Below are 27,222 nucleotides of genomic sequence, written 5' to 3'. Positions count from 1 at the left end.
TGAGGTAGTTTACTGTCATCATGACTATTTCACAGATAGGAAAACAGAGGCTTAGAGATGAAATAACTAGCTCAATGCTACACAAGTAGGAAATATCAGAGCTAGGTATTGAACCCAGGGAGTGTGATTCTACAGCCCTGACTCCTAGACATCGAATAAGCAATTATAACAGTGCTGAGTGCAAAAGAGGAAAATTCAGGACCGTTTAACAGGGAGACCTAACTTAGACTATGAAGGTGATGATGATGATGATGCCAATAAACACTAACATTACCGATTGCTTCCTGGTTGCCAAACACTCTACTAACAACTTGACAGATATCATCTCATTTAATTTTCCTATTATTATTACTGTGCTCACTCTACAGATTAAGAAACAAGTCAGAAGGGTTAAGTAACATTCGGAATGTCGCATAGCTGAGAGTTCATAGGGCTAGCATTTGAGCCCAGATGTGTCTGCCTCCGCAGCCTGATCTCTTAATTAACATCTTGCATTGCTTTTGTACAAGCAACTGTGACTCCTATGCTCGCTTGTGTAAAATCCTCCAGTGGTTTTACGATCCCCAAACACCTCCACAATGAAAGACCAACACTAAGACTCCTGCTCTTCCTGTCTGCTCCTCCCAAGTCCCGTTCATCCCGCATGGAGCCCCAGATGCTTCGAATGCTATCTGTTCCTGCCACACCTTTGCTCGTGCTGTTCCCTTTGCCTGGAAGATCACCCCTCTTGTCCTCACTCTCTCCCACCACCTCCAACAGTGAGCAAATACGCTCGCTTCCAGTTCCTGCCCTCTGGTTCCTCCAATGGGACAAATCCTCTTGCTCCCTAAAGGCGCTTTACCATAATTTGTCTAGGGTTCAGGAAAACACTCCAGGCTTCCCTGGTAACCCTGCTGACTCTTGTCTATATGCTCTACATGGCCCAGATTATGAACTGCCTTCCACTGTAGCCTTTGGCTTTAATAGCTACCCTCTCACTTTAAGTTGCATGATTAGCATTTACTGAGCACCTGTTTTGGAGGGCATGATTAGCATTTACTGAGCACCTGTTATGAGATATTTTCATATCACTCTCTATTTCATCCTTATCAGCACCCTGAGAAGCAGAGGCTAAGAGCTGTACTTTGTTATAGATGGTGAAACTGACGGTTCAGAGAAGTGAGGTGACTCGTCTAAGATTCATAGTAAGTGGAGGAGTATAGGTCTGAACTTGAGATTTTATGCTTCTAAATCTTGTCTTTTTCCCCTACCTCACACTGCTTTAGGTCTGACTGTGTCTGAGTTTGTCCTAGAATATGAGTCCTGGCCCTGAGCAGGCACTCAGCAAGAGTCAGTGGAAAGTCTTAATGTATGGAGTCACCGAGAAGAGCCCAAAATGGGAATCGGAGTGAAAGCAGAGGAGGGGATACATGGAAGGTTCAGGAGCGCGCCAGGGTTCAGGAACGATTCTGGCTGAGAATGAGATGCCCAGGCCTTAGGCAGAGGTTCAGAAAGTTTCCAACAGTTGCCAAAAGGCCTGGGGCTGTGCAGCTGCAGATATATTTGGCTTAGATAATCCAGACGAGTGGCTGGGGAAGAAAGCCAAACAGCAAGGCTCTGCTGGGCACTAGGGCCTGGATGGGAATGTGGGGTGGGCAGGGAGGTGGGAAGGATGTGCAGGAAGAGAGTGGAGAGGCAGGAGGGATGTGCGGGTTTTAATTATTCCTCCCGTCTCATCACTTCCCTCTCAGAATAGGATGCACACTCCCCCTCCCATACTCTTGCTGGCATCCGAGATGTTCAAGGTCCCTCAGCAGCTGATGCTGGGAGCTGGAGATGGAGAGGATCGTTCTCACCACTGCCCAGCTACCCACCACTTCCTCCTTCCTTCGGTAGCCTTGGGAGCCCGCAGTCCCTGCCCAAGCTTGGCTGTGGTCCTTGTAAGCTTTCTTCAAATGGCAACTTGTGGGCTGTAAAATGTTTGCTTAGCTGCCTCTGTTTCTGAAATCCTTGCTCAGGGGGCTGCCTGGCCATACACTGGTGCCAGCGAGAGTGGGAATAGAGAGGACTGGGCACACTAGTGGGATGTGGCCGCATAAAGACCTCAGAGGTCATGTGCCTAATGGGATAAGTAAAGGGGGACTTTGAACCCCAACCTTTCTCATTCTACTTTCAGAATGCTAGGGCAGGGAGAAACTTTAACAAAGTTCTCATCTTGGTTCCTTCCCACATTTTACAATAGAGAAACCAAGGGCTAGAGAAACAGAGATGTGACAAGGTCATGGGGAATTTACAGTTGAGCTAGAACATAATCTTAGTCATCGAATCCTCTGTCTACCACATTCTTTAGCCCCTACTTTGAAAAATAATTGTGCTCAACCCCTTCTTGCCTGTGTGACACTGAGATGGCCACATAAACTCCTGGGTGTGAGTTCCCCTTGAATTTAAAATGGGATAATGCTTAGATCTGCTCCATGAGGTACTAGAATTAAATGAGGTAATATCTGGCAAGGCACTTAGCACAGGGCCTGTCACTTAATAATGTTCTATAAATGTTACCAGTTATTAGGGTTGTTATTATCACAGTCATCAGGAGGTTTGAACAGCAGGGTTTGTGTGAATGCAGGGAAAGTGTCCATGTCTCCTCTGGGAAGCTTGCTGCCATCCATCACCCACCTCCACGCAAATGTCGAAGGCTCTAAGATCCAGCTCAGGTAGCATCTCCTCAAGACAGCCTCTTCTCGAAGCACTTCCCATCCCCAGCCTGGGGCGCTTAGCTGCCTGCCCTTCCTCTATGTTTCCACAGCAGCTGGTGCAGTCCCCATGATGACTCCGATCGCACTGCACTTCACATGTCATCTGTGTGGGGTATTTCATGACCACCAAACTGGGAGAGGCGAGAGATTGTGTTTTACCCATCTCTGCATCCCTAACATCTGAGCGTGTTACAAATAAGGTGATGTGCGATACAGTTATGTGCCGCTTAACAATTGAGAGTCACATTGTGAGGAGATTCATCATTTCGCAAACATCATAGAGTGCACTTTCACACACTCAGATTGTATAGTCTGCTACGCACCTAGGCTATACGGCATGCCACCATCGTATGTGTGCTCCATCGTTGACTGAAACATCGTTATGCTGCACATGACTATATTTGTTCACCACAGGGAGAAAGGGAAGAAGGAAGGGAAAAAACCAGGCACAACATATGAGAAAGAATTAGCACTATTACTGAGAAATTTTTAACTCTGAAGTTTTCCTCTGGCCAAGTTAAGCCTTCCTGAAATAGTACCTTCTACTTACTTGGCCATACTCATGAGAGTCTCTTTCTAACCCTTTTACTGTCTTTATAAATAATAAAGTTATTAACAAACAGAAAGGGAAAAGCACAACACTGTCATAATCGTACCTACTCTCACAGTTGGCCAAGGTCTTCCACACTCATTAGTCCACCAACACTTGTTTGAGGCAAGGAGTCTTAACAGGGCTTTTGGATAAAGAAACTGGAGCTTGGGCAGGGGGAAGGTGAATTAATATACCCAACATAACAAAAGTGGACAGCAGAAGACCTGAGAGTAGTACTCACATCTCTTGGGTCACAGATCAATGCACTTAACTTCTGTACCACGTTACTTTCTCTCTCCCAGCACTGTACCTCTGACTCAACCCTACCCCACTTTGCAAACACCAAGCCAGTGAAACATCTAACTCTAATACCAAGATCCATCTCATCAAAGCTCCCACCCATCATACTCTCCTCTCATTCTAAAAGTTAAAGCAGCCTTCCTCTCACAACAGCAGAATGAAATTATTAACGAGAAAAAATTAAATTTCCCTACCTCTTCCAACTATCATCTGTCCCCAGTTCCTAGGAACATATTTTTGGACTCTATCTGCTATCAAAACACAGAAATTAGTCTCCAATTTTGGACGTCAAACTCAGTTATCCCTTTTGTTAAGAAGAGAAATTAAGAGCAATTCATCCTGGTTGGAAGCCAAGCTAACATCTTAGCGCAGAGTGTCATTAAAAATCCCAACACAATGGGCTGTTGTGATATCTTTTAAAGCGTGAGCATGTTCAGCTGCTTAGAGTGGGTTTCCAGGGTTTGTTCTCTCTCAAGCCCCTTGTCACTTTTAACCCGGGGATCAGTGACTATTTTAGGAAGAAATGGCTTGAAGCATTTTTTCCTTTCATGATTTTTTGCATTTAGACTTTCCTAATGAAGATGTTTGAGCAACAAACAAACAAATAAACAAACAAACATACAAACAAACATACAAACAAACAATGATTCCACTCTAGGGAGTATTCGCTGATTCCATCATCAGCCTGAGGTCATTACTGAGCAAGTTGTCTATCAAGGACAAGAAGGAGAGGAAAAAATGTTTTTGCAGTTTATAATTATATTACCAGTTTCCTTGCAGATCTCGTTTTAATTCTGACTGAAACCTACCCTCGCCTTCTCCCTGCACTCTCTCACAAATAGTTATTAAGTCTGGGTTGGAGTTCAACCTATTCTTCCTGATTTTAGCATATTAATATGGTTTATTGGTATTTCTCTGCCACTTCCCACCTGGGTGTTCTGAACCTCAGCTCAATTTAAATTTTCCCCTCTTCTGGGCTCTGGGATGAAGCTTGTTTCATTTTGCTGTTTGGGGGAAAATATGAGTTTGATTGGAGTTTCTCATCTTTGGGAATGGGAACAAAAACCTGGGGGAGTTTCTCATCTTTGGGAATGGGAACAAAAACCTGGGGGAGTGGAGTCAATCGCAGAGGAGGAGGCAGCCTCTCATTTCTTGCATTGTCATTCCCCAGGATATATCTTAGGGCTTCTGGGTCCACCTGCCTGCCTCCCCTCCCTTCATCTGTTTCACAGACATAATTTATTACATGTCTACTTAGTCAGAACCTCTCTTAGCTATCACAATAGGTTAGGACATGAATATACTTTGACCCCTGCCCTTGAGGAAATTTAAGTCTAGCTATTGAAATCATTTCTTTCTTTTTCTTTTCTTCTTCTTTTTCTTCTTCTTCTTCTTTCTCCTCCTCCTCCTCTTCCTCCTTCTCCTCCTCCTCTTCTTCTTCTTCTGATCAACTAATAGCTCCTTTCGGGCACTAACTCTATTTGAACACTTTCCCACGTGCTAAATATAACATGCAAAACAAAAAAAATTATAATCTCTGTCCTTATGGAGCTCACAACCTGGTGGAAGCCCAACACTAACTAGATAAGTACATAATTACAAATTGAAATAAATGCAATCAAGGAATAGAGCAGGGCTCAAAGGGAATGGTTAGTAAGGAACCTGTTAGACCCTAAGATGTATAAAAAGGTCATCGCTGTAGAGTAAGTGGAATTTGTCCAAGAGAAACTGGATAGGAGAAGTGGGGAGAAGTTTTTCAGCCAGTGAGATTAATATGTGCAAAGGCCCTATGACAGGAAGCAGCCAGGCATATTTAAGGAACCAGTGCAGAGAGAGGTGAGGCTTGAGAGGCAGGCAGGAGCCTGAGCATGCAGAGATGTAAAGGCCATGTTAAGAAGTTCAGTATTTATAAAAGTACAATAAGAAGCACTTGAACAGTTTTATGGGAAGATGCAACATGCTGGGATTTTTTATTTTAAAAGATCACTTTTTTTGCAATGTTGAAAAAATATTGGTAGGGAGCTAGATTTGAAGTGAAGGCCACTTCTTAGGACAAAGACAGCTGTTCCAATGACACGCGCATAATAACAACGATGATGGAAGGTAGACTGTGGAGTCATAGAAAGGCACAAATAAATTCTATGTAATTTTCAAGGAAAAAGATTACTTCTAATTGGAGATTTCTTTGAAGAAGGTTTGAGAAATTCTAGAGTAAGGAGAAAATTAATTTGGCTTTAGACATGGGTAGGGTTGCAAAGCATGAAGATTAGGAAGGGAACTCCTGTTGGAGAGCCAGGTTTAAGCAAATGTACACAGGGAGGCAGACACAAGGCAAGACAACCTATTTTTCTAGGTAGCATTAAGTGTGTGCAAAGGAGCTGAAGACAAAAAATGCAGAGGCCATACTGTAGAACACTTGTACACATGAACATGGTCCATGGTACTCAAAGTTCTGCAATCAAAACTGAACATTTTAAAACAAAGCCCCAGATGATTACAGAGACATAATGTCCAAAGAACTACTTTTCTTAGATAAGTTGTCTGGCAGTTTGTGTCCAGACAGCCACCTTCAGTGTGGTGTAATTTTCCCTTCTAAGAGCTAAAAATACTCCTCCCATGTATCCAAATCACTGCAAACTAGCTCTGAAGTCAATTATGAACCTCATTCCTCATTAAAGGCACAAAGCCACAGATTAGCTCACTTTTCTGGGCTGAAAGACATGAATTAGGGGTGGAAGCAAATAAATGTAGACCAAGATTCATTGTATACAATTTTGTGTTCAAAAGCAGCTACACATGCGGCATACTAATAAACCAGGCCATTCAAATGATGAATATTTCCACTTGATAATTTCTTAGGGGGCAAGAAATCCTTAGACCTCAAATTCCTCAGTCAGAAAACAGAGAAAACTTGAAAACCACCTTAGTAAAACCCAAAACACGATGCTAACAATTTAACTTGACCTTAAAAAAAAAATAAAAAAGACATTTAGGCATGTATATTTTGATGCAATGGGAATATCAACATAAAAAAAAAAAAAACAAATACAGGTTTTGTGCGTGTGTGTGTGTGTGTGTGAATATGTGTGAGAGGTTTAGCCAAATAATATATTCAAGAGATATCAATGGCCTTCACCCATTCCTGAGTCTCACTCCATTTCTGAATTTAGTCAAAGAATGTGTGACGCTCAAGAATGAGGTAGTAAAGAATAAACATAGCATGAAAATCCTAAAAAATTAAGTGTTTTTAAAGTTTGTATTCAGATAAAATGGCTCTGAATCAAATATCATATACCCAAGCCAAATGCATTCCTTCACTTTTCTTCTATAGCTTCATAGAAATGGGGTCATCTATTCTCAAGCAATTCCCTATGATGGGGAACTCATTACCTTGCAATGACCCTCTTCCAATATTAAAAAAATATTATCACAACTACTAACATTTATGTAATTTATCGAGCCATTACTAGGTCTCAGGTACTGAGCTAAAAGCTTTATGAGCATTATTTCATTTATTCATCACAATAACTCTATGAGATAAGTACTGCTATTACCCCTACCTGATAGGTAATGAGGCTGAAGCTTAGAAAATAAAGACATTTTCAGTAAGGCTCAATCTTCTCTCATCTATGACCACCCCCTTTACCCACATAGTTCTAAATTTGCTTCCTGGGGATTTCCAGAACAAACTTGCTCCTTTTCAAGACAGTAATCTTCATGGTCATTTTTGTGAAAGTGTGGGGGTGTGGAAGGACTTTGGATCAAGGATTCAGGTACACTTGGGCTCTCATACATTGCTCCACTTCTGTGTGTTAATTAGGCCAATCATTAACATCGCTGGTACCCACTTTCCATGTATGCAAAAATGAGGATGCTAAATCCTGCCTCACATGTCTGCTACGAAAACTGAATAAGGAACTTCCTATAAAGTATTTTGAACACTGAAATATTTATAAGAGACATGCTAAATAATATTAAGTTCACTTTTTTGGTCCAGGTTCCTTCAACTCTTATAGAATAATTCTCCTCCAGTGTTTCCTTAAGAGGTCATTAGGTATCTACAACGTTTTTCCAATATCTTGACTACAAATCCTCTCTTTTCACTTTTTCAATGCACAGCTCCCAGAACAGAAGTGAAAAGAATAGAACAGATAACTCTAGGTGTAGTGTTATCTGTCTACTCTAGAGTGAAACCTTCTTACTCACTTAAATAACTTATTCCTTTAAAATTAATTTCTTCTACTGGCTTACCATAGGGCTAGAATGTTGGGTGTCTATATCCTGACTTACATTGGGATCCTCAAGGGATGTGCCAACTAATATTTCAGTTAAGATGAATTTTTAATATTAACCAATAACAACCTTTAATTAATAATGTTACCTGCATGACAATTTGGATGAAGCCCAAATCCATGTGATCAGGGCTGCTTTATTATAAAACTCATAATGGATCATTCACATTGTATTCAGTGCTATGAAGAACCACTGGAGTTGTGCCATGAGGCAACTCCATTAATATGACATTGATAAAATCAAAGATAGAAGAAAGCAAAGCCCCTTATCAGGGCTGCAAGGGGTCTCAAGGAGTTATTGCATCTGTTAGATAGAAGGAAAGTAATACAGAGATATTAATGTAGCTCTCAAACTTCTGTTAAGGGATCATCTAGAGTTCACTTTAAAAATATTAATACTTGGGATCCACTGCTAGAGAATATGATTCACTAGTTCTAGGGATCCAATCAGATGACCCAAATGCAGATGATTTATAGACCACAGCTGAAAAAACAGTGTGAAATTCACTAAGTTTGGACACAAACCCAGTCTGTCTCTTCAGTATGTGCTTAGCAGGGCAAAAAGCCACTAGTGGGCTTGAGAAGGCTCGGGCAAAGGAAGGGGTGATATTTGCCAAGGGCTTGGATTGGGGCTATGTCAGTATTTGTTGCTCTTGCCAGCTGGGCTCTGGACAAGTGCTATATTGTGCTGACCTTTCCCTATAATGAGCAGTAAGCATCAAGTATAACTATGTCGTAACACAAGGGCAAAATTCATTTTCTTCCTGAAGACAGGACCTATTACTTAGCCCACTTCAATACTTCAGCACCATGGACAGCCCAACGCACAAGGTTGGCTGAGAGCTCTCTTTACTAAGAAGGGGCTGGCAGTTTAGCAGCTTCAGGTTCGTGGGGGAAAGCGAGAAAGGTAAAAGCTGCCTTGGCCATGGCCCATCTCAGAGAAGCAAATAATTTACTTGGCTATAGAAGCGATATACAACAGAACTAGTATTTGACTTCATGTTTATATTATTCCATAGTCTCTGCCCTTAGTCATTAAACTATTTACCATGACCTTGAGTGAGTTACTTAACCTCTTCAGACCTTCATTTGTACATGCATGAAAATAAACATTGAAAAATTAAAGGTCGCTGAGGCCTAATCTTCTACAGTTATCGAGTACTGATGGGTGAGGACAGTGGTCGAAAATTGACCTATTCATTTTCCAACATTATTGTTCATCATTCTTATTCTCACATCCCCATATTCCAGCACAGCCAGGTTCTGGTGATTCTTCCAACCCTAACTAAGCTCCATGAGATCTACTTGTGTAGCTGCTTCTGTAAAGATTTTTCCCATTCCTCTGCCATCTCACACTCACAATTTTGCCTGTCTTATGTTCACATATGATTTGATAGGTATGAACCAAAGGCCTTGTCTTTACATCAGAAAATAAATTCACTATATGTATAATATGAGAAATACTGAACTTATTTGCAGTTCAAGTGAAAAATAAGTTGGGGCTCATTCACAATGGTGAAGCAGGAGCAATCATAGGATGTATTAATAGAAGTCTGGGTGTTTCAGAGAAAGGAAGTGAAAGTTCCACTATGAAGAGAAAATACAGAAGGAATCAATACTAAGTTCTGTACACTGTAACAAAATTTGGAGATAAAATTAAGTTACATTGAGGTAAGGCTAACAAAAATAGGGTTAGAATTTCAAAAACACTCAATATATATCTAATGGGAAAAAATTATGAAAATAATGGTACTAACATGATGCTAGAAGTCAGAAGGGTAGTTACCTCTCGGAAGGCATTAATTGGGTGGGAGCAAAAAGAAGCTGAGGTGCTACAAATGTTTTATGGTTTGATCTGGGTGGAGTCCCATATAAACATCCTTTAAGCTGCATACTTGAGATATGCCTTCTTCACTGTATTTATTACAAACTTCAATACAGTTGAAAATAGTAATGACAAGTGAGAACAAGGCTTTGGGGAAATGCACCCACCACATCCTGTTGAAGTATGTAAACTGGAACAACTTTCTGGAGGGCACTTTAGCAATAGATATGAAGAACCTTAATCAGTTTTTTGGACCATGCTTTGTGAATGATTATTGTGACTATGGTGTCTCATTAGTTCAAATTAATTGTGTGAAGAGTAAACGGTAGGCTATAAGAAACTTGTAAAGTACATTTACAGGGAATGAGACATGAGTATTCTTCAGGGCATTCAGGAAATTCCAACAAAGCTTATACAACCTTCTTTGTCACATATTTTTTAAATTACTAAATATCATTTTTCAGGGGGACATTTTTAGTTTGGAATAGGATCCACAAGCATGGAAAGAAACTGTAGGTTCTCTGATATAGCTCAATCTTTCTGCATTCATATTTGAATTCTTTTATTTAATAAACCATACTCTTGCCCATGGAATAAAAGCAGTTTTTAGTTTGGTTCAAAACCCAAGACTCTAAATGATAAGGGCCTCTTCCAGAATGCTTCTTTTTTCCCTGTCATATAACTCTGAGGCTGGAGGACATACATGGAGGACATGTGACCAGCTAAGGGTACAAAGTGCATAGTAGGTGTGGGGCATCTCTGATGCTCAGTTCTTACCGTCTGCAATGAAGTGCTCAGGCACATGCAGAGTCACCTTCACGGTGAGCGGACAGGACATCTGACTGCCACACACCATGGCCAGGATGCAGGAGCTCACAGCAATCAGTGTCAGGGCCGTCTTGTTCACTGGGCTTTTCAGCAAACCTAACAACACAGAGACACACAGAGACACATAAGTCTAGGAGGGGAGGAGATGGGGATGGCATTGAGTTTGAGAATCATATTATTTTCTCAGTTGGGAAGCTGAAAAAAGGAACCATATTTTCCAGCCTCTGTGCTTACAATCTCTGTGGCCCCTTTTTGGGTCTTGGTTTAACTCTCTGAAAAATGGGTTTATCATTCCTTTTGGTAAAGACAAAAAAAAAAAAAAAACAAGCTTCCCAAAAATCATGACATCTTACTCCTCCCATACCAATAAAGCTGGTTACTCTTGATAATGATTAAATAATGTTAAATTGTCCACTGTCTTTAGAAGCAAGTGAGAAGACAGTGTGCTGTTGAATTTATAAGGTCTAGTGGAATGAGCAGGGCTCTGGAGTATGACAATCCTGGGTTCAACCTGCTTCATTCTCTGAATCTCAGCTTTCTTACGTGTATGATGAGGATAATAACAGCTCACAAGGTTGTTGTGATGATTACATAACATAATGTACATGTGATATCTATCATCTAAAAGGGTTTCACTTTTAGAAACAATTAGAAGCTGATCAGTTCCAATCAATTTCACAAGCCTTTACTGATCACTTACTTTGTGAGAAACACACAGAGCAGTATAAGAATTGTTCCTGCTCTTCAGGAACTTACCAGTTAGGGGACAAAGTCACACTTATCCCCAGCTAATTGGAATCCAAGGCAAACTGTATTAAGAGCTAGTAGACAGGGCATAGGATGGGAGGGGACTTTTGTCCAGGAAAACTAAAGACAATTTCACATATGCAGTCGAAGGAGTAGATTAGACCTGCATGGCAAAGAGACCACTGGGCTAGCAAAGAAAATCCATGGACTATGTCCCGAGCCCTCATCGTGCCTCATTCTTTAGGCTTTTATATTCACATTTATTTTCCAGGTTTCGATTACCATTTTTAGAGCAATGTCTCCCAAATTTCTATTACCCACTGGGCTCTTCTTTTGAGCAAACCTTTATGCCCAAACCTCCTGGACGTCTCTCTATGAATATCCCATGGACATGACAAAAAGAACACATTCAAAGCTGGACACATTATCTTTTCTCCTCCTCAATTTCTTCTGAGACCCTCGACTTATTGAAAGTCCCCCTATTTAAACTGGTCAGAAATTTAGATGTTGTGTTCCAATCTCCCATCCTCTTCCTTCACATCATCTAAACAGCCAAGGTAGTCCTATTTATTCTGTCCTTCTCCTTTTCACCTCTGTCCCCTCATATCTTCTATTGTCTGTTTGCTTGTGGGATGAGGAAGGTGTGGGCACATCTTCCCATCACATTCCCTGCTGGAAACCTTAGCGCTGTTTTGTCGCATCTGGTTTCGGCATGTGACCCATGCTCATTAGCCTGGCATCTGCAACCTGTCATGACGGGTCCTTACACTCACACCTCCTGTTGTTCTCTCCTACATGGCCCAGATGCTGGCAGGCCTGCATTACTGTGTTGTCACCACAGTCAACACTCTCCATCATGTTAATATCAGCAGAGGTATTATTTCTTTTGCAGAAAATTCCACTTGTTTCTTTGTCCCCTATAACTCACTGAGATTAATAATAAATATAAATTCCCCTGCCTCTGAGCAAACAAACTGCCTATATTAATTGTGTTTTCCAAAATATCTTATTCAAATACTAGAGTCCAGTAACTAGATAGTAAACTCCTTAAGGGCAGGCACTGTGTCTTTTGCTTACCATTGTATCCCAATGCCCAATACAGAGTCTGGCACATGATAGAATCTCAGTAAATGTATCATAACTTCCAGGGGTGACAGTAACAACATTAGTGACCAGACACAGGTACTGACCAATCAAAAATCATGTCTATCATAACTTCCAGGGGTGACAGTAACAACATTAGCAACCAGACACAGGTACTGACCAATCAAAAACATACAAATGGCCAAAAAATATATGAAAAGATGCTCAATATCGCTAGCTATTAGGGAAATGCAAATCAAAACCACAATGAGATATCATCTCACACCTGTTAGAATAGTTATAATCAACAGGACAAGTAATAACAAATGTTGGAGAGGATGCAGAGAAAAAGGAATCCTCATATACTGCTAATGGCACTGCAAATTGGTACAGCCACTATGGAAAACAGTATAGAAGTTCCTCAAAAAACTAAGAAGTGATCTACCATATGATCCAGCAATCCCTCTACTGGATATTTACCCCAAAGACTTGAAAACCCATATCCGAAAAGATATTTGCACACCGATGTTCATAGCAGCATTATTCACAGTGGCCAGGACATGGAAGCCACTGGTGAAATAAGCCAGACAGAAGAAGTTGAAAATCACATGGTATCACTTATAAGTGGGATATAAACCTAAAAGCAACAAATGAACAGGACAAACAGAGACTCATGAACATGGACAATAGACTAGTGGTTACCAGAGGGTAGTGGGGAGGAGGACGAAGGGAGGTAGACAGGGTAAAGGAGTCAAATATGTGGTGACAGAAAGAAATATAACTATGGGAGGTGAACACACAGTGTAAATATATATATATATATATATACATGTCTTACTGTTAAAATGTACAACTGAAACTTACCAGATTTCAGTAACTGATGTAACCATAAAAAAGTAAATTAATTTAAAAAAAAAAACAAATAAAAATAAAACAAGAGAACACTAAAAAAAAGAAAGCATGTTAACGATAAACAATCAACATTGCCAGACTAATGGATCCTAACGGAACAAGAGCCCATGTGAGAGCCTACTTTATGATTTTTCACATGGGTATCTATTTTTTCTTAATAAATAGCTGCTTCACCATCTTTATGTCTCTCATTCCAAGCTCACAGCCTGAGACCTAGAAGTTGCTTAATTTAACAATAGGATCCTTATCTTTATTGCAAGTCCTAGGATGATGCATAACTTATGGTAGACACTATTCTTACGTTTGTGCTTGTTACATCTGTTAAACAAAAGAGTAGATAAAAAAAAGAAATAGTTCTGGTTCAGGAGATGAAGAATCCCTAAACCCAAATGACCGCAGAAAAAAGGAACAAATTTCATCTCTCATTTGGGAGCTACGAGAAGCTATTTCAAACTCTGATAATATAAACATTTTAGTAACCAGATAGCACAAAAATCTAACATCAATGTTTTCTACTGGAAAGAGTAGGGACTAGAGGTTGGTGCCTTGCACAGGTCTCTCCTTAAAACATCAACATATTACCTTGAGCCAAGTTATTGAACAAAACCCCCAAATAACAGCAGCAGCAGCACTGAGGTTCTACTCCAAATTCTATGGACTCTGTTCTCAGGGGAAGAACATGTATGCACGAGTCCAGCATGAACACATTCATGGGAAAGTAAATCAGGTTCACAGAGTGAGATGTGAAAGGTAGTTAAAGGCTCCTGGCACTGGGGAGGCAGATGCCTTGGATGGATAACAGCACCCTGCAAGTCTTTGAGAAGACATCTCTCAGACCTGGCCCCTCTAGCAGCAGAAATAGATGTGATCAAGACATTCCTTTCACTAATTAACCAACTACCAGAAATACCGCCCAGACTCAACAGGGCTTTCTGAAGTGGGGAGAAAGGGCTGAGGGGCAGGAGGGGAATTTTTCATCCTGTCTCCTGGACTTGTGCTGGGCTAATTGTATCCCCTCTGTCATTTAAACCTTCACAGTAATCCAGGGTCTTTATGGGTCAATGGTGGGAAGGAAAGTCACATTAGCTATTGACCTTAAGTTTTCTGATCTAGAAAATAGAAATAAAATGATGTATCCTTCAAGACTATGGTAAGAACTAAATGAGATAGCAAATGTCAAATGCCTGGCACAGTTTCTGGCACATGGTAGGCCCTTGGTAAATAATCATTTCCAAGCCAGGTATCAGCATTTATCTCATCACAGAGCAGAAACCAGGATTTATTTATCTGTTTGTCTAACACGTTATCAGAATACATTAGGGATTGACGTGTTCTTTACAGAAACTGAAGGCCCAAAGAGTAGGTAGTGAAGGAAGAGTCATAAGAAGAGGGAGGGAAGAGAAGAAAGAATGAGAATAAACCAGCATGCTGGGGCAGACATTTACTCAGTAAATGCCTGAATCACTATAGGTGTCTCTGAAGTTCACGAAGAAGAAAGCATGCAGGTGAAGTCTGTACTCAGGCCAGATGCCAGCAGAGCAGCCAGCCACGGGGCTTGGGGAGTTTCCATGGCAACTGGACCTGGCTGAAACTTCACAGTGGGACTCAAAGAGAGGTGACTTTTTAAGTGTTCCTGGCCCAGGGAACTGAGCATCAGCACTTAGCTCTGAGTAGAGGCTATAGACAGCACCGAGGTAGAAAATTATGCACTTCATAATCACCACCCTGTCCTCTGCACTGCATTGTGGGAAGCAGGGACAGGAAAGAGAAACTCCATTAGTTAAGTACTTACTATGATCCAGGTATTATCTCTAGCACTTATATCCATCCATTCATCCAGCCACCCACCCACCTACCCATCCATTCATCTAGTCGCCCATCCACCACCCATCTACCCCTCCATCTCGTCAAACAATATTTATTGAACATCAACTTTTTCCCTGCACTGTTCTAGGTACAGGGGTACAAAACAAAGTCCTTGAAGCTTACAATTTAGTGGTGAATTATCTCATTTAATTCTTAAGCGACTGTTCCTTCCATCCCCATTTTATATACAAACAGAAGAAAAATGAAATGACTTGTCTAAGGTCACCCAACTTGTATGTGGCAGAGATAAAATTACAACCAGTTCTTTCCATCCTCTGCCCCACATCGCACTACCTCCCACTTCACCACAGAATAAGGGTTCCAGGGAGGCATCACGTAGTTGCAGAAAAAGCATGGCCTTTGGAGACAGACATACCTGTGTTCAAATCCTGGCTTAACCACAAAATCTCCATGTGACACTTGCCAATTGATCTAACGCTAATAAGACAAAATGTCTCCATCTAAAAAAAATGGGAACAGGCATCTTCTTTCAGAGTTGATGTGAGGACAAAATGACACATGTAATTGCTGCCCCCCCCCACAAAAGAGCTTGATAAATGATAGTTCTAGATCATGACATGAGCACCCCCAGATGGCTAGGGTCACAGTTATCCCTGGTTTATACCCCAGTTTGCAGTTCCCTCCCCTATCACTTTCAGGGGAGCGAGCTGTGCTATAGGAATAGAATTTCATCAGAGCACATCGATTGCTGGAACTGGAGAAAGTTAATAACCTAATTTTCCTTTCATTTCCCCTCCCTCTTACCCCTCAACTCCTCTCATGGCAGAAGAGGCCCCCATAAAATGCATGACTTGAGAAATTCAACCGGAAATAATTCAGCATTGTTGATCCACACACTGCCTATAATTTGAGGTTTGATTGATTCTCTGTTCGGAAATGCCAGGTTGAGAGAAGAAAATCAAATTTAACTTAAATTTGGAATTAAATCAATCACATTTTACAATGAAGAAAATAGATCTAACCCCATCAGACCGCTGTGTGTGGAAAACTTAAAGCTGCCATATGCTCTCTGTTTCCTTCCTCCTGATATTCTCGGGTACAAGAGAACAGGTCCTGAGCCAAGAAGTCATTTTTTTCTTAAAATGTCATATGGGGTTGGGATGGGGGCAGGGGTTCTAGGAAGCCAGGACATTAGGGTGGACGAGCCCAGGAAGAATAGGCTGGGACTTGGTTCTAGGCACAGAAATTGATATCCAGACTCTTCCATTTAATAGCTGTCTAATTTTTGGCAATTATCCACATGCTCGCTGAATCTCAGTGCTCTAATCTATAAAATGGCAATGGTAATCTCTAACTGGTAGAGAAGCTGGGTAGATTCAATGGGAGATCATAATCTCAACACTAAGCAAACACACTTAGGGACCCACAAGCTGTTGGTATCTCTCTTTTTGTCTTGATTTCTCAGAACCTCATTGGCCCATGTTTGGCATCTGCATGGATATCAGCGGGACATATGGTCCTTTGGCTTAAACTGGAATTTTGACATTTACACTTAGCTGCTGACTTCCATGGATATATAAGTCACCTTACTCCTCTAAGCTTTAATGTCCTTCTCCAAGAACTAATAGATTCAATAAGTACTTACTTAATTTGCATCTACTACGTGCCAGATCTCATATTTTGTGCCCTCCTATTCCAGTGTTTATAAGTATGTATGAATATATTAGGGCTCAATAAACATGAGTGAATGAATGAATGAATGAATGAATGCGTAAATGTTGTTCCCCATTCTACCAAGAGGTGCCAGTATCAGAATATTGCTGTTAGTTCTTTTCTAGACAAATTGTATTCATTCACTTTCTTCAGCAAAGATTGGTCCCTGCCTGGCAAGAAATCATACAAAAATCTCTTGAGAAGTCACCAATCATCAGGGTGACCACTGTAGATTGCTAGTGTGCTCCATTAACCTCACTGAGTGCCTCATGGGATTCCTGCCACACCTGAGCTCCAGTACCTCGGTGCTTCTCTGCTTATTTCTGGAAACTAAAATTGGGACACATCATCTGACAACTGTAAGTGTCACGCTGGAGGTAGCAGAATATTTGAAACTAGGGCTTTCTCAGAACTCTGGGGAAGGTGGCCCCCTCTCCTCAGCATAACTTATGTTTGGATTCTTCATACACTGCTTAGGAGTGATGTGTCAATAGAGGACATCCTTTCCCCCATCTTGCCCACCTGAGGCCAAGTCCCACTTCATCTCCCCGCTCTCTCTCTCGGCCATGAACTAGTTTCTTGTGTTCTTTGGCTCTCTGACCTTGGTACTCTCAAATCCACAGTGTCCTTTAAATCAGTCATAATTTCCCCAATCTCCTATCTTCCATAGGATTTTCTATTTCAGGATCTGTGCAAGTGTTCATCCAGTTTTTGTATACTTGCAGAGACAGCAAACTCAACCCATACCAAGCAACAATTCTATGCTGACAGTTGTACTAAACAGTCCTAGGATCTTACTCTATGGCCCAGCTTCTGCTTCTCATGTCAAATAGAATGCATCTAATATCTCCTCTTCAGAGCAACTACCTAATTAAAGGTGGTAATTAGGTTGCCCTGAGTCTTCTTTCTTCCACACCAAACAATGGTAGCTTTACTTTATTTTTCTAAAGTTATGTTAACTCTCTTTATTATACTTTATACAGATTTGCTTTTTTGCAATGGCTAGAATTTCTAGTAAAATATATGTCATTGTCGTCGTCATCATCATCATCATCACCACCACCACCACTTTCATAAAAACGTGTATGCCAGACAATATGACTAAAGTTATGCATGCAGCATTTCACTTAATCTTCACAGAAACTTCATGAGATGATATTATCACCCGCATTTACACATGAGGAAACTGAGGCCACTGCTTAGCTCGAAGGTAATAGGGCTGCAATGGAAAACCATTTAATTTCACAGTCCAAGCTCTTATCCTTTACCCTCCATAATTTCTCTATCAGCATGCTAGACGTAGCCTGAGCAGAGAAGAATCAATCATAAGTGTCAAGCTGCTTATAAATCTCAGCTTGCCCTGTGGTCCCATGATGACTATAAGTGAACTTGTAGTGGCTTCACCATCCTACCTGATGTGGACCTCAGGTTATCAAAGGAACCTCTCTGCATTACTAAAGAGGGGTAGAAGGTGAGAAGAGAAAGCTAAACAGCTATTTTTGTCTTCTCTGACTCCAGGAAATACTGCACGGCCTCAACTAGTTCGACATGCTATGTGGGACCAAACCATTATCTGTGAAGCACTGGGGAACGCCTTTGGACAGTTCAGCTCCAAAACTAAAGCATTTCTGTAGTACCCGCTTGGACTGTGGCACCCTGATGAAGATAATGACATTCGTAGTACACACTGAATGGGGCTATAGAAACCGGTTACTGAATTTCTCTATGGTAGTTACAAATAGCTGAGCCTGGAAGTGTGACAATAACTTTAAGGCGATGATGATGAAGATGGTGGCAATGGCATTGGTGGTAAAAATGGCATAGATGGTGACATACTTTTTTCAGTTCTTATTAGTTTACCAATTATTCTCAAATATCTCATTCATTTTTCACCAAAATCCCATGTGGTAGATATTTGTAGATATTATCTCCAGTATACAAATGAGGAAACAGAAACTGAAGGGTGAGCTCATATTTAGAAGGCAGAGGAATATCTGGGTCTGGGAGCCACATCTCCTGACCTACAGTCTAGTGCTCTTTCCATGATATTATACCCTGGTCTCACTGGCAAGGCTTGAAGGTAGGGTTAGTATCTGTGCCCCCTACCACACAAGTATGTCCAAATGTCCCAAAGGGCCACTGCAGTATTTCTCACAAAATGAAATATATCATGAAAAGAAAACTTTTCCATTTTCAAAAAATTCTGGGACATGCTACATTTCATATTCATCTCTTGAAGGGCTAGAGAATATATCTGGTATTAAAATCTCCAAAAAAGGCCTGCATTGAATTCTCTTTAGCAGACTTTAACCCAATGTTTCCTAAAATTATTAATATATTGCAGAACCATTATTCTAGGGAATGAAGTAGGGAAAACAATGAGCTAACAATAATTAATTTTGCAAAGGTTGCTCTAAGTAATATCAGCAGCTCCCAATAATTAACTCTTGCCTCTGTGCCAGTCACTGTGTTAAAGATTCGATGTACATTTAGTTATTAAAACTCCTCAACAGCCTTGCAAGGCAGTGAATACCGCCTCCACATAAAAATGAGAGAACTAAGACTTAACCACAGGGAAGCAAGAGAGTAGTTACATGGTCAGTTTTGTCTAATTCCAATGTCTGCACCCTTCTGGTTCCCAAATGTAAAAAAAAAAAAAAAAAAAAAGAGAGAGAGAGAGAGAGTTTTAGAGTCACAGGAAAATATGTGCAAGAAAGGAAAAGAGGCAGGTGCCAGAGGCCAGTTCAAGAGGATAAAGACTATTCAACTGATACTGAGCAGGTTGATGATTCCATCATCATTAGGGGAAGGATAAAGATGCTGACCTCAAGAGGTGAAATTGCAATGCGTGGATAAAAAGCCATTGGAGAAAATGATTAAAAAGAGCTAAGGATCTAGAAAGGCTCAGAAGTAAATGGGAAAGAAAAAAGAAAGGTGGCACTTGGGTTTCAGATTCACAGGTGATCATCAGCTGGTATTGACTTGCAATATTTTTAAGGCACGGGTGCCTGAACCTGTACTCACCTTCTTAGACTATACATTGTTTAGCTACATAACTGATTTCAGCCCACACCACGAATCAAAAGGGGTATGACAAAGAAAAGCTGGGACCAAGTAGTGGGTGCGAAGGGACAGAGCAAAGAGCAGAGCTACCAGGAAAGATCAGGGTCAATTACCTCCCATCTCCATGAAAGGCATATTTCTAGCTTCTTTTTTTCAGCTCGCCAAATCACTTTTCCATTTTCTTAGAAGATATCACTAGACTTTGGTCCAAGGTTTGTGAAAGCAGGAGGAGAGAAATAAAGTTTATCGTGTATCTAATATTTATTAGGCCTGCTGTGGTGCCCTTTGCCTATAGAATTCTCTTTTATTCCATATGTCCATTGTCAACTCTAGGCAATGCTGCCATTATTTGATATTGGAGGAAATAGAATTTCAGAGAGTATTACTGTCTTGCCCAAAGGCTCAAATCTAGTAAGGGATGGAGATGGAATATGAAGCAAGATGTAGTAAATTCAACCTCAACATTTCTTTCACTATATCATACTGTCATTAAAGTAAAGGGGCTTCTTCAAATCTCCTTGCTATTTCCTCCTCAGCTCTTTCTGCTGATTTTCAGACCTAAGAAATGATAAAAAATGAGGCTCTGCCTGATGGTCCATAAACCTTCTACTGCAGTTAGATCTGCCCGGCCCTTTCTTTGTGACAGGCCGCATGAATGCCCCACGCCTATGTGTTGTCCTTCCTACTTTACTCGACATGTCTAAGGGAGACCAACATTTCAAGACCAGAGAATTCTCCTTTCCTAGAAGTCTGTTCTGGCCATCGTAACTCAGAAGATCCTGAAATTTCTCTTAACTTCTGTCACAAGTGTCATCTGTTTTAATTTGAATCACAGGATCTTAGAATTATGAGACTGAAGTAATTTTGACCCAAACATATTACACAATACAGATAGTTCCCTATAATGCTACTCCTCACGGTCATCCCACCTGTGCTTGAACATTAGCTAAACTGGGAACTGATTAGCTCAAAAGAAAACCAATGTCATTGATGATGATGATGATGATGATGGTGATGATAAAGATGGTGAGGATGATGATGACAACTTCTTGAGGAGCACTTACTATTTATGACACATTGTGCTAAATATTTTAAAGATATTATTTTACTGGATTGCTCATAAAGTTTTATTAGTGCCTCATTTTACAAATAAGGAAACTACGTCGAGCCCAAGGCTGGGAGGTTGTCAAGCAGCAAAACCATGATGCAAATCCTGAACTAGATCCCAAAGCTCTTAACAGTACCATCTAGTTTCCCTTCACAATTTCCCTTCAGCATGGGAACTATGTCAGTGTGAAATGAAAATCTACTCCTAAAGCATGCTTCATGTGCTCCTGCCCTCAAGAGTTCCACAAACTTGTCTCCATCTCTCCTCGCCAAGGCAGCACTTCTGTTCTGCAGTAGGAAAATAGGTCCCCTATCCTTCTTTTGTTCCAAATATAGATTCTGTCATTTGATTCCTGCATGCAGAAAATAATCATGAGCCAGAAAAGCAGAGCTGAAGGAGTTACTACAGATCAGTTAGTCTGATACGTTGTGCTGAAGGTTAGGTCAGGAAAGCAGACTTTCCCAAAGTCACACTGCCCAGAGCCAGACCTAGATCCCATCTGTCCAGCTTGCACAACAGTTTACCACTTGAGATAGTTGTCATATTTTCCTATCCTAACCAATATCTTCTGGAACAAAGATAGTACATCTTACACCTCTCGTGTTCCCTGTGGGACTGGCCATAGTATCCTACACATGACTGTATGTTATACAAGTCCAACTAGGATAATGTGGTAAATGCCAACACACAATCAAAATGAACAATACCCAAACAATTCCCACAAAACAACCTCAAAAGACTGGTGTAAAGTCTAAAGCACAATAGATTAAGGTAATCAGAAGAACCTGGACTTTGGAGGTAGATAAATTTAGGTTCAAATCTCAGTTGTCATTTTCTGGTTGACCTTCAACAAGTCTCATTATTCTAATCTGTAAAATGTGAACAGCATCATTTCCACAGGGTCATTAGAAAGATACAATAGGAAAATATACAGCATATAGTAGCTTTTATCATCATCCTCACCACCACCACTGCCACCACCACCATCATCATCACCACCACCGTCATCACTATCATCATCATCATCAAATGTAAGACCAATAAATGTGAAGACTGACCTTTGTATTCAGGAAACTACCTGCGGAAATTCAAGATGGGTCAGAAGTGGGAGAAAAAACATGTGGCCAGAAGGATACTGAGTTTCCACTAGGACAGGTTCAATACATGCAGGACACCCACTACATTCTAAGCCTCTGCTAGACCCTTTGCATTCATTATTCAGTTTGTTCTCACGACAACCCTTGGATCCCCATTTTATGGATCAGGAAAGTAGAGCTCGGGGTTGAGAAGTGGTTTGTTTAAGGTCATACAACTAGTAAGCTGCAGAACTAGTAATGTAGCTCAGGTCCGTGTGATGCTCTGAATAAGGCATAGACAAGTGGCCCATGTTCTAAAGAGAGTAGCCAGAGTTGGAGTGGAGATTATGTCAGAATGCTATGGGGCAGGTAGCCTTGCAGCAAAGAAGTCTCAGACAGAGGAGCCTCTTCATAGGGTTGAAAAAGGGAAAGAAACATATCCCACTGAGTAACCATTGTGAACCAAGGCACTGGCGTAGGTGATTGACATGCATTATTTCAATTAGTCTTTAAAACACTGTCTGAGTTAAGTGCCCTGGTCTCCATTTAATAAGTGAGGAGAATGAAGTTCAAAGAAATCAGACACTTGTGTCAAGTTGCACAGTCAGAGGCGGAACTGGGATTCAACCAAGACTGCTTGACTCGGAAACATCTGTGTTCTTGCTTCATATTAGGGCTTGTTTACCATCTTGCAGTTCTAAGAAACTAGAAGGAGCTTTGTCCTGAGGAAGTATATTCCAAGACCAAGGGTCTTGCTTAAGACCCAAATCCTCAGTCTTTCAAAGGAAGGCCCCAAGGGGAAAGAGATTTCTATCTTTTCCTGGGCCTAAGAGTTCAGCTAAGTACCTGGGGACTTTATTAGATTAAGCATGCCTGTCTCCAGCTCTTTAAAAGAGGTGGAGGTGTTTTTTTCCCCTGGTTGCCAACCTATTGCCTCCTCTTCGGACCACTAGCATTTCAGCAAAACCACATTTGCATTGTGTTTAAACAGCCATCTGGAGATAAACAACTTTGCCTTTAGACCTTTGAGGATGGAATATAAAAGAGGATAAAAGAAGAAAAAAGTAAATGAGAAGAAAAATGTTCCTGTGAAGCATTTCCTGTGGAAATACATTTCTGCACAGAGGCCTCTACCCATTTCAGGCTGACATTCTGGGCCTAAACCTTTCAAGTCTGCTGATTTAAATATGCCACCTCCAAAAGGACAATGTAGTGATCTTAAACTAAGGGACAAGCCAGACCCATATATTGTCTTGTTCTTTAGTGGCAAGGGAATGCAAGGGGCAGGATGGGGTTGGGGTCGCAAAGAGCTCACTTCTGGAAATCTATAAACCAAACTTGAACACTGGCTCTGCCGTCACTCACTATGCACTCTGAGCAAACCCCTCCCCTCTTAGGATTGGTATCTTTCCATCTATAACAAGAGGAAATCTAGTCATTCAACAAATAGTTATTGAGGGCCCATGCTGCATTGAGCTCTGTGCTGTGATCTGGGGATACAGAGATCTGAGTCATCAAGGGTATCGGCCAACATGGAAATGATTCTGGACAACAGCCATATGAAGGACCTGGGAAGCAACTTCATGTTGACGACCTCATGCAGCCTCGTGGTGAGGGTCCACTGAGGTGATGTCTAGACCCCCAGCCCACAGAAGAAATGTTAGTTGAGATCATACATGTTTGCTGTTCTAAGCTGCAATTTTCAAGGTAATTTGTTACACAGCAGTAGATAACTTATACTAAGCCCAACCTAAATGAATAATTGAGAGAAGCTGAAAAGTCCTTAGCAAAAGTCCTTAGCAAAAGATTCAGGGAACTTCTGATTTAGAAGAGACCTCCATTCATAAAAAAAAGCATTGATGTGTGCTATATCCTGGGCAAGTCTACACCCTGAGCGAGTCACAGGATTTGTCCAGGAGTCAGGCACAGCCCAAACCTGGAGGGACCAGTCAGGTAGGCGAGGTCAGGAGGAGACACAATTGCATTGTGCCAGGATAATAGCCAGCTTATTTTATTGATGATTTACTTCACAACCTGGTAAGAGCTGGGAGAAAGGAGCCACCAACGTGTGCTTAACAAAATCAGGGTGGGCTTCACAGAGCAGGAAGTTCCCTTTCATCTCTTTCTGGAAGACTCTATGTTTACACATCAATCCTGAAAGCTACATTTGTGAAATAGAAGGCTTGTGAGCTCTGCAATCAGACAAATTAAACTTGAAACCCAACTCAATAATTTCTCAACGCTGTGAACCTGGAAAATCAATAAAAAGGAAGATCTAAGAGCGTGGCCCTCAGGTTCCCACAGAGCTGTAATCATGCACCAGCACTGTCCATATCTAGCTGAGGATGCTGGTACAAATAATCTGATCTTTCTAAGTCTCAGCGTCCCCATTTGTAAAACAGGAATAATTAAAACATCCACTTCACAAGAGATGACTCGAGCTTAAAGCAAGAAGTTTTTAGCACTGTGGCTGATAATACAAAAGACTCAGTAATCATTAGTTACTATTGCTTAGAAAGTTACTTAACTTCCCTTTGCCTCTTTATGCATGTAAAGTCTTCAGCACTTTGCTTGGCATATACTGAGTATTCACCAACTGTTAGCTGCTATACTTATTATGATTACCAGCAGAGGCTTTCGACCCAGTGAATAGTCACAGTTCATCCTAGACTAAGGAGTAGCCAGCATAATGCATCCAAGTCACATATCCTCATGTACTTGTAAAAATGCTCCCAACCCCACCCCTGGGAACACTTGGCTCCTTGTGCTGGGATGAAAGGGCACTGATCATTTCTGCAGTAGCAGCTGTGCTGAGGCATCACTCAGGTAGAGATGGCAGGGACATACTAGCAGTAGTTCCCTAAGTCACTATAATTCAGGTGCTACACACACCTGGAGCTTCTTGCATGTGCTATTAAATTTATGGGACAGCAATAACAGTAACAGCATTAGCACATATTTATTTATAAAATGCCCACATCTGAACAGCTTGAAGGGCTAAAAGAGAAGCTCTACTAAATTTTATAGAAACCTAAGTATATCTGTGAGGGCGAGAATGTACGCATATGTAAGTGTATACGAATTGAGGCTGGGATGTAGGTACGCTTAGAGTAGAAGTAACAGCAGTCCTGGGAATCATAACTATGAATTTCTTCCTCCATTTCAATCATCTATCAGGACTAGCGTTAGCAGTGATGCTTCCTTGTTGGTTTTCCAGTAGTCAGCAGCTCAAAGAATAGGAAAAAAAAAAAAAAATGCAAAAATCAAGTTCAAATTCCCAGATTCACTAGTTTCTGGCTACATCACCTTGGACCCCTCATTTCTGTTTTGCTATTATCAGGTACTTCTAATGATAAAATGCACATAATAATACCTTGGTCCTATTCTAAGTCTACTGTGGGAGAGAGATACTCTCTCCCTCCTTCTTTCCTACCTATTTCAAACGACAAATTACACAATATGTCAAAGTTCATTGGTTTCATAGACTAGTCTCCCAAATGATTGTCTGCAAAGCTTATTTAGTAAAAATCCTATAACCAAGGAGGAATGTGGAACCTACCAACCCCACCCGTGTGACTCCATTTTCCTCAAAGGCATGAACCCCTGCCTCATTTTCTCTAGCACGGGAACGAATACTGTGTAGCAGCTAAATCAATGCTCGTTTAACTAATTAATTGATTAATTAATTGATTGATTGATGGACTGCATCTCTAGCCAATCATTTATTTCAGAGAGAAGGAGCAGGCTTCCTGCAATCTTTCCAGAGAAGGAGGAAACACAATCCAGCCATAGACTCTGGTGTAGAGAATGCGGTAAAGCATGCGTTTCAGCTGAGGTGTCACTGTGTCTCACGATTACAATAATGCTAGCTATCACGGTTAAAAACTTTCTCTGTGCGGAGTCCTGGACTGTATTTTACATGAATGAACTCCTCTAATCCTTATAACACCCTGTGATGGAGTTACTCTTACTATACCTATTTTACAGAGGAGAAAACTGAGTCTATAAGAATGAAACTGCCTGCCTACAATCACAGAACTAATAAACTTTGAACTCAAAAGTGGGTGATGCCAGAGTCCAGCCTCTGAAACCGCCACACTGCTTCTTAGGTGACACGTTCTGACCTGAGACAGGAGACTCATGCCCCACGACATAACTAATTCTCCAAAACCACTAAGCAGAAGGAACTGCAACAGAAACAGATGTAGTGCCACCCTCAGGAATCTGTCAGTCTAGTGGGGCTGGAAATTTGCAGATGTGAATATATCATTTACACTCAGATTCATGCTAGGATGGAGAACAGTATGAAATGAAAAAAAAAATATATACCGGAAGGGCCTCTTTCACGCAGGGACAGTTAAGCCCAAACCTAATGGTGGACAGGAAGGGTGTTCCAAGGAGCAGGATGGATATTTTAGGGTGGATGCAGTGGTGGAGGGGGGGGGAGGATGGGTAACATGAGATGAAGCTGGAGAGGAGGACAGGAGCCCACAAGGTCTTGAAAGCCGAGTTAAGGAGTTTGTTCTTAACCATAAGAGAGCAGGGGAACCATGGAAGGGCACAGAAAAGGAGGCGGCATGGCAAAGCGACATGATGTTCAGGCTGGCTGTGGAGAGAAATGGCATCACTACCAGAGTGTTGGTGCAGACCAAGTAGCAAGAGTAACACGGCTTGATTATGGCGGCAACGCTGAGGACGAAGAAAAGTCATCAAACGCAAGGTCTATCTGGAGGCAGTGAAGTTGCTGGTTTGTCTTGGACCAGATCTTCTGGCAGTGGAAAGGGGAGGGGACAAGAAATCTTTCAACATTTACACCCACACTCTATTTCCAGGCAGAATTTGCTCAGCAGGACATCTCACTGCCACAAAAAGTGCGGGTAGGTGCGCAAAATCTCCTTTTTAGGAGGATGTCGTGTCCTATTTTAATTCAGGGCTGAAGAGATTTCCCACCTTCCTCTCCAGTCTTGATGATTAATTTATCGTCTGTTTATTTGTTATTTAATCAACATACATTTACCGAGTTCCTGTATCTCCTATAGGGGCCAAACCGTACGAGGCGCTGGAGATACAGAGAAGACAAGAGCTGATCGTTAAATATTCAAGGATGCTGCACGGTAGTTG

The 27,222-nt window shown here is 41.2% G+C and overlaps 1 protein-coding gene across 1 annotated transcript in view; it reads right to left on the bottom strand.

The window, feature by feature from the left end:
- Window positions 1-27,222, bottom strand: part of ASTN2 (astrotactin 2) — a 787,984-nt gene that overhangs the window by 461,721 nt on the left and 299,041 nt on the right. Inside the window, exon 7 of the mRNA XM_025050436.1 lies at window positions 10,522-10,668. Coding sequence (XP_024906204.1) covers window positions 10,522-10,668 — 147 coding nt within the window. The remainder of the gene's footprint in view (window positions 1-10,521; window positions 10,669-27,222) is intronic.

The sequence above is a fragment of the Pteropus alecto genome, unplaced genomic scaffold, assembly GCF_000325575.1.
Source record: "Pteropus alecto unplaced genomic scaffold, ASM32557v1 scaffold226, whole genome shotgun sequence".
In the NCBI taxonomy this organism is placed as follows: Eukaryota; Metazoa; Chordata; class Mammalia; order Chiroptera; family Pteropodidae; genus Pteropus; species Pteropus alecto.
This window is presented reverse-complemented; position numbering and strand designations above follow the sequence as displayed.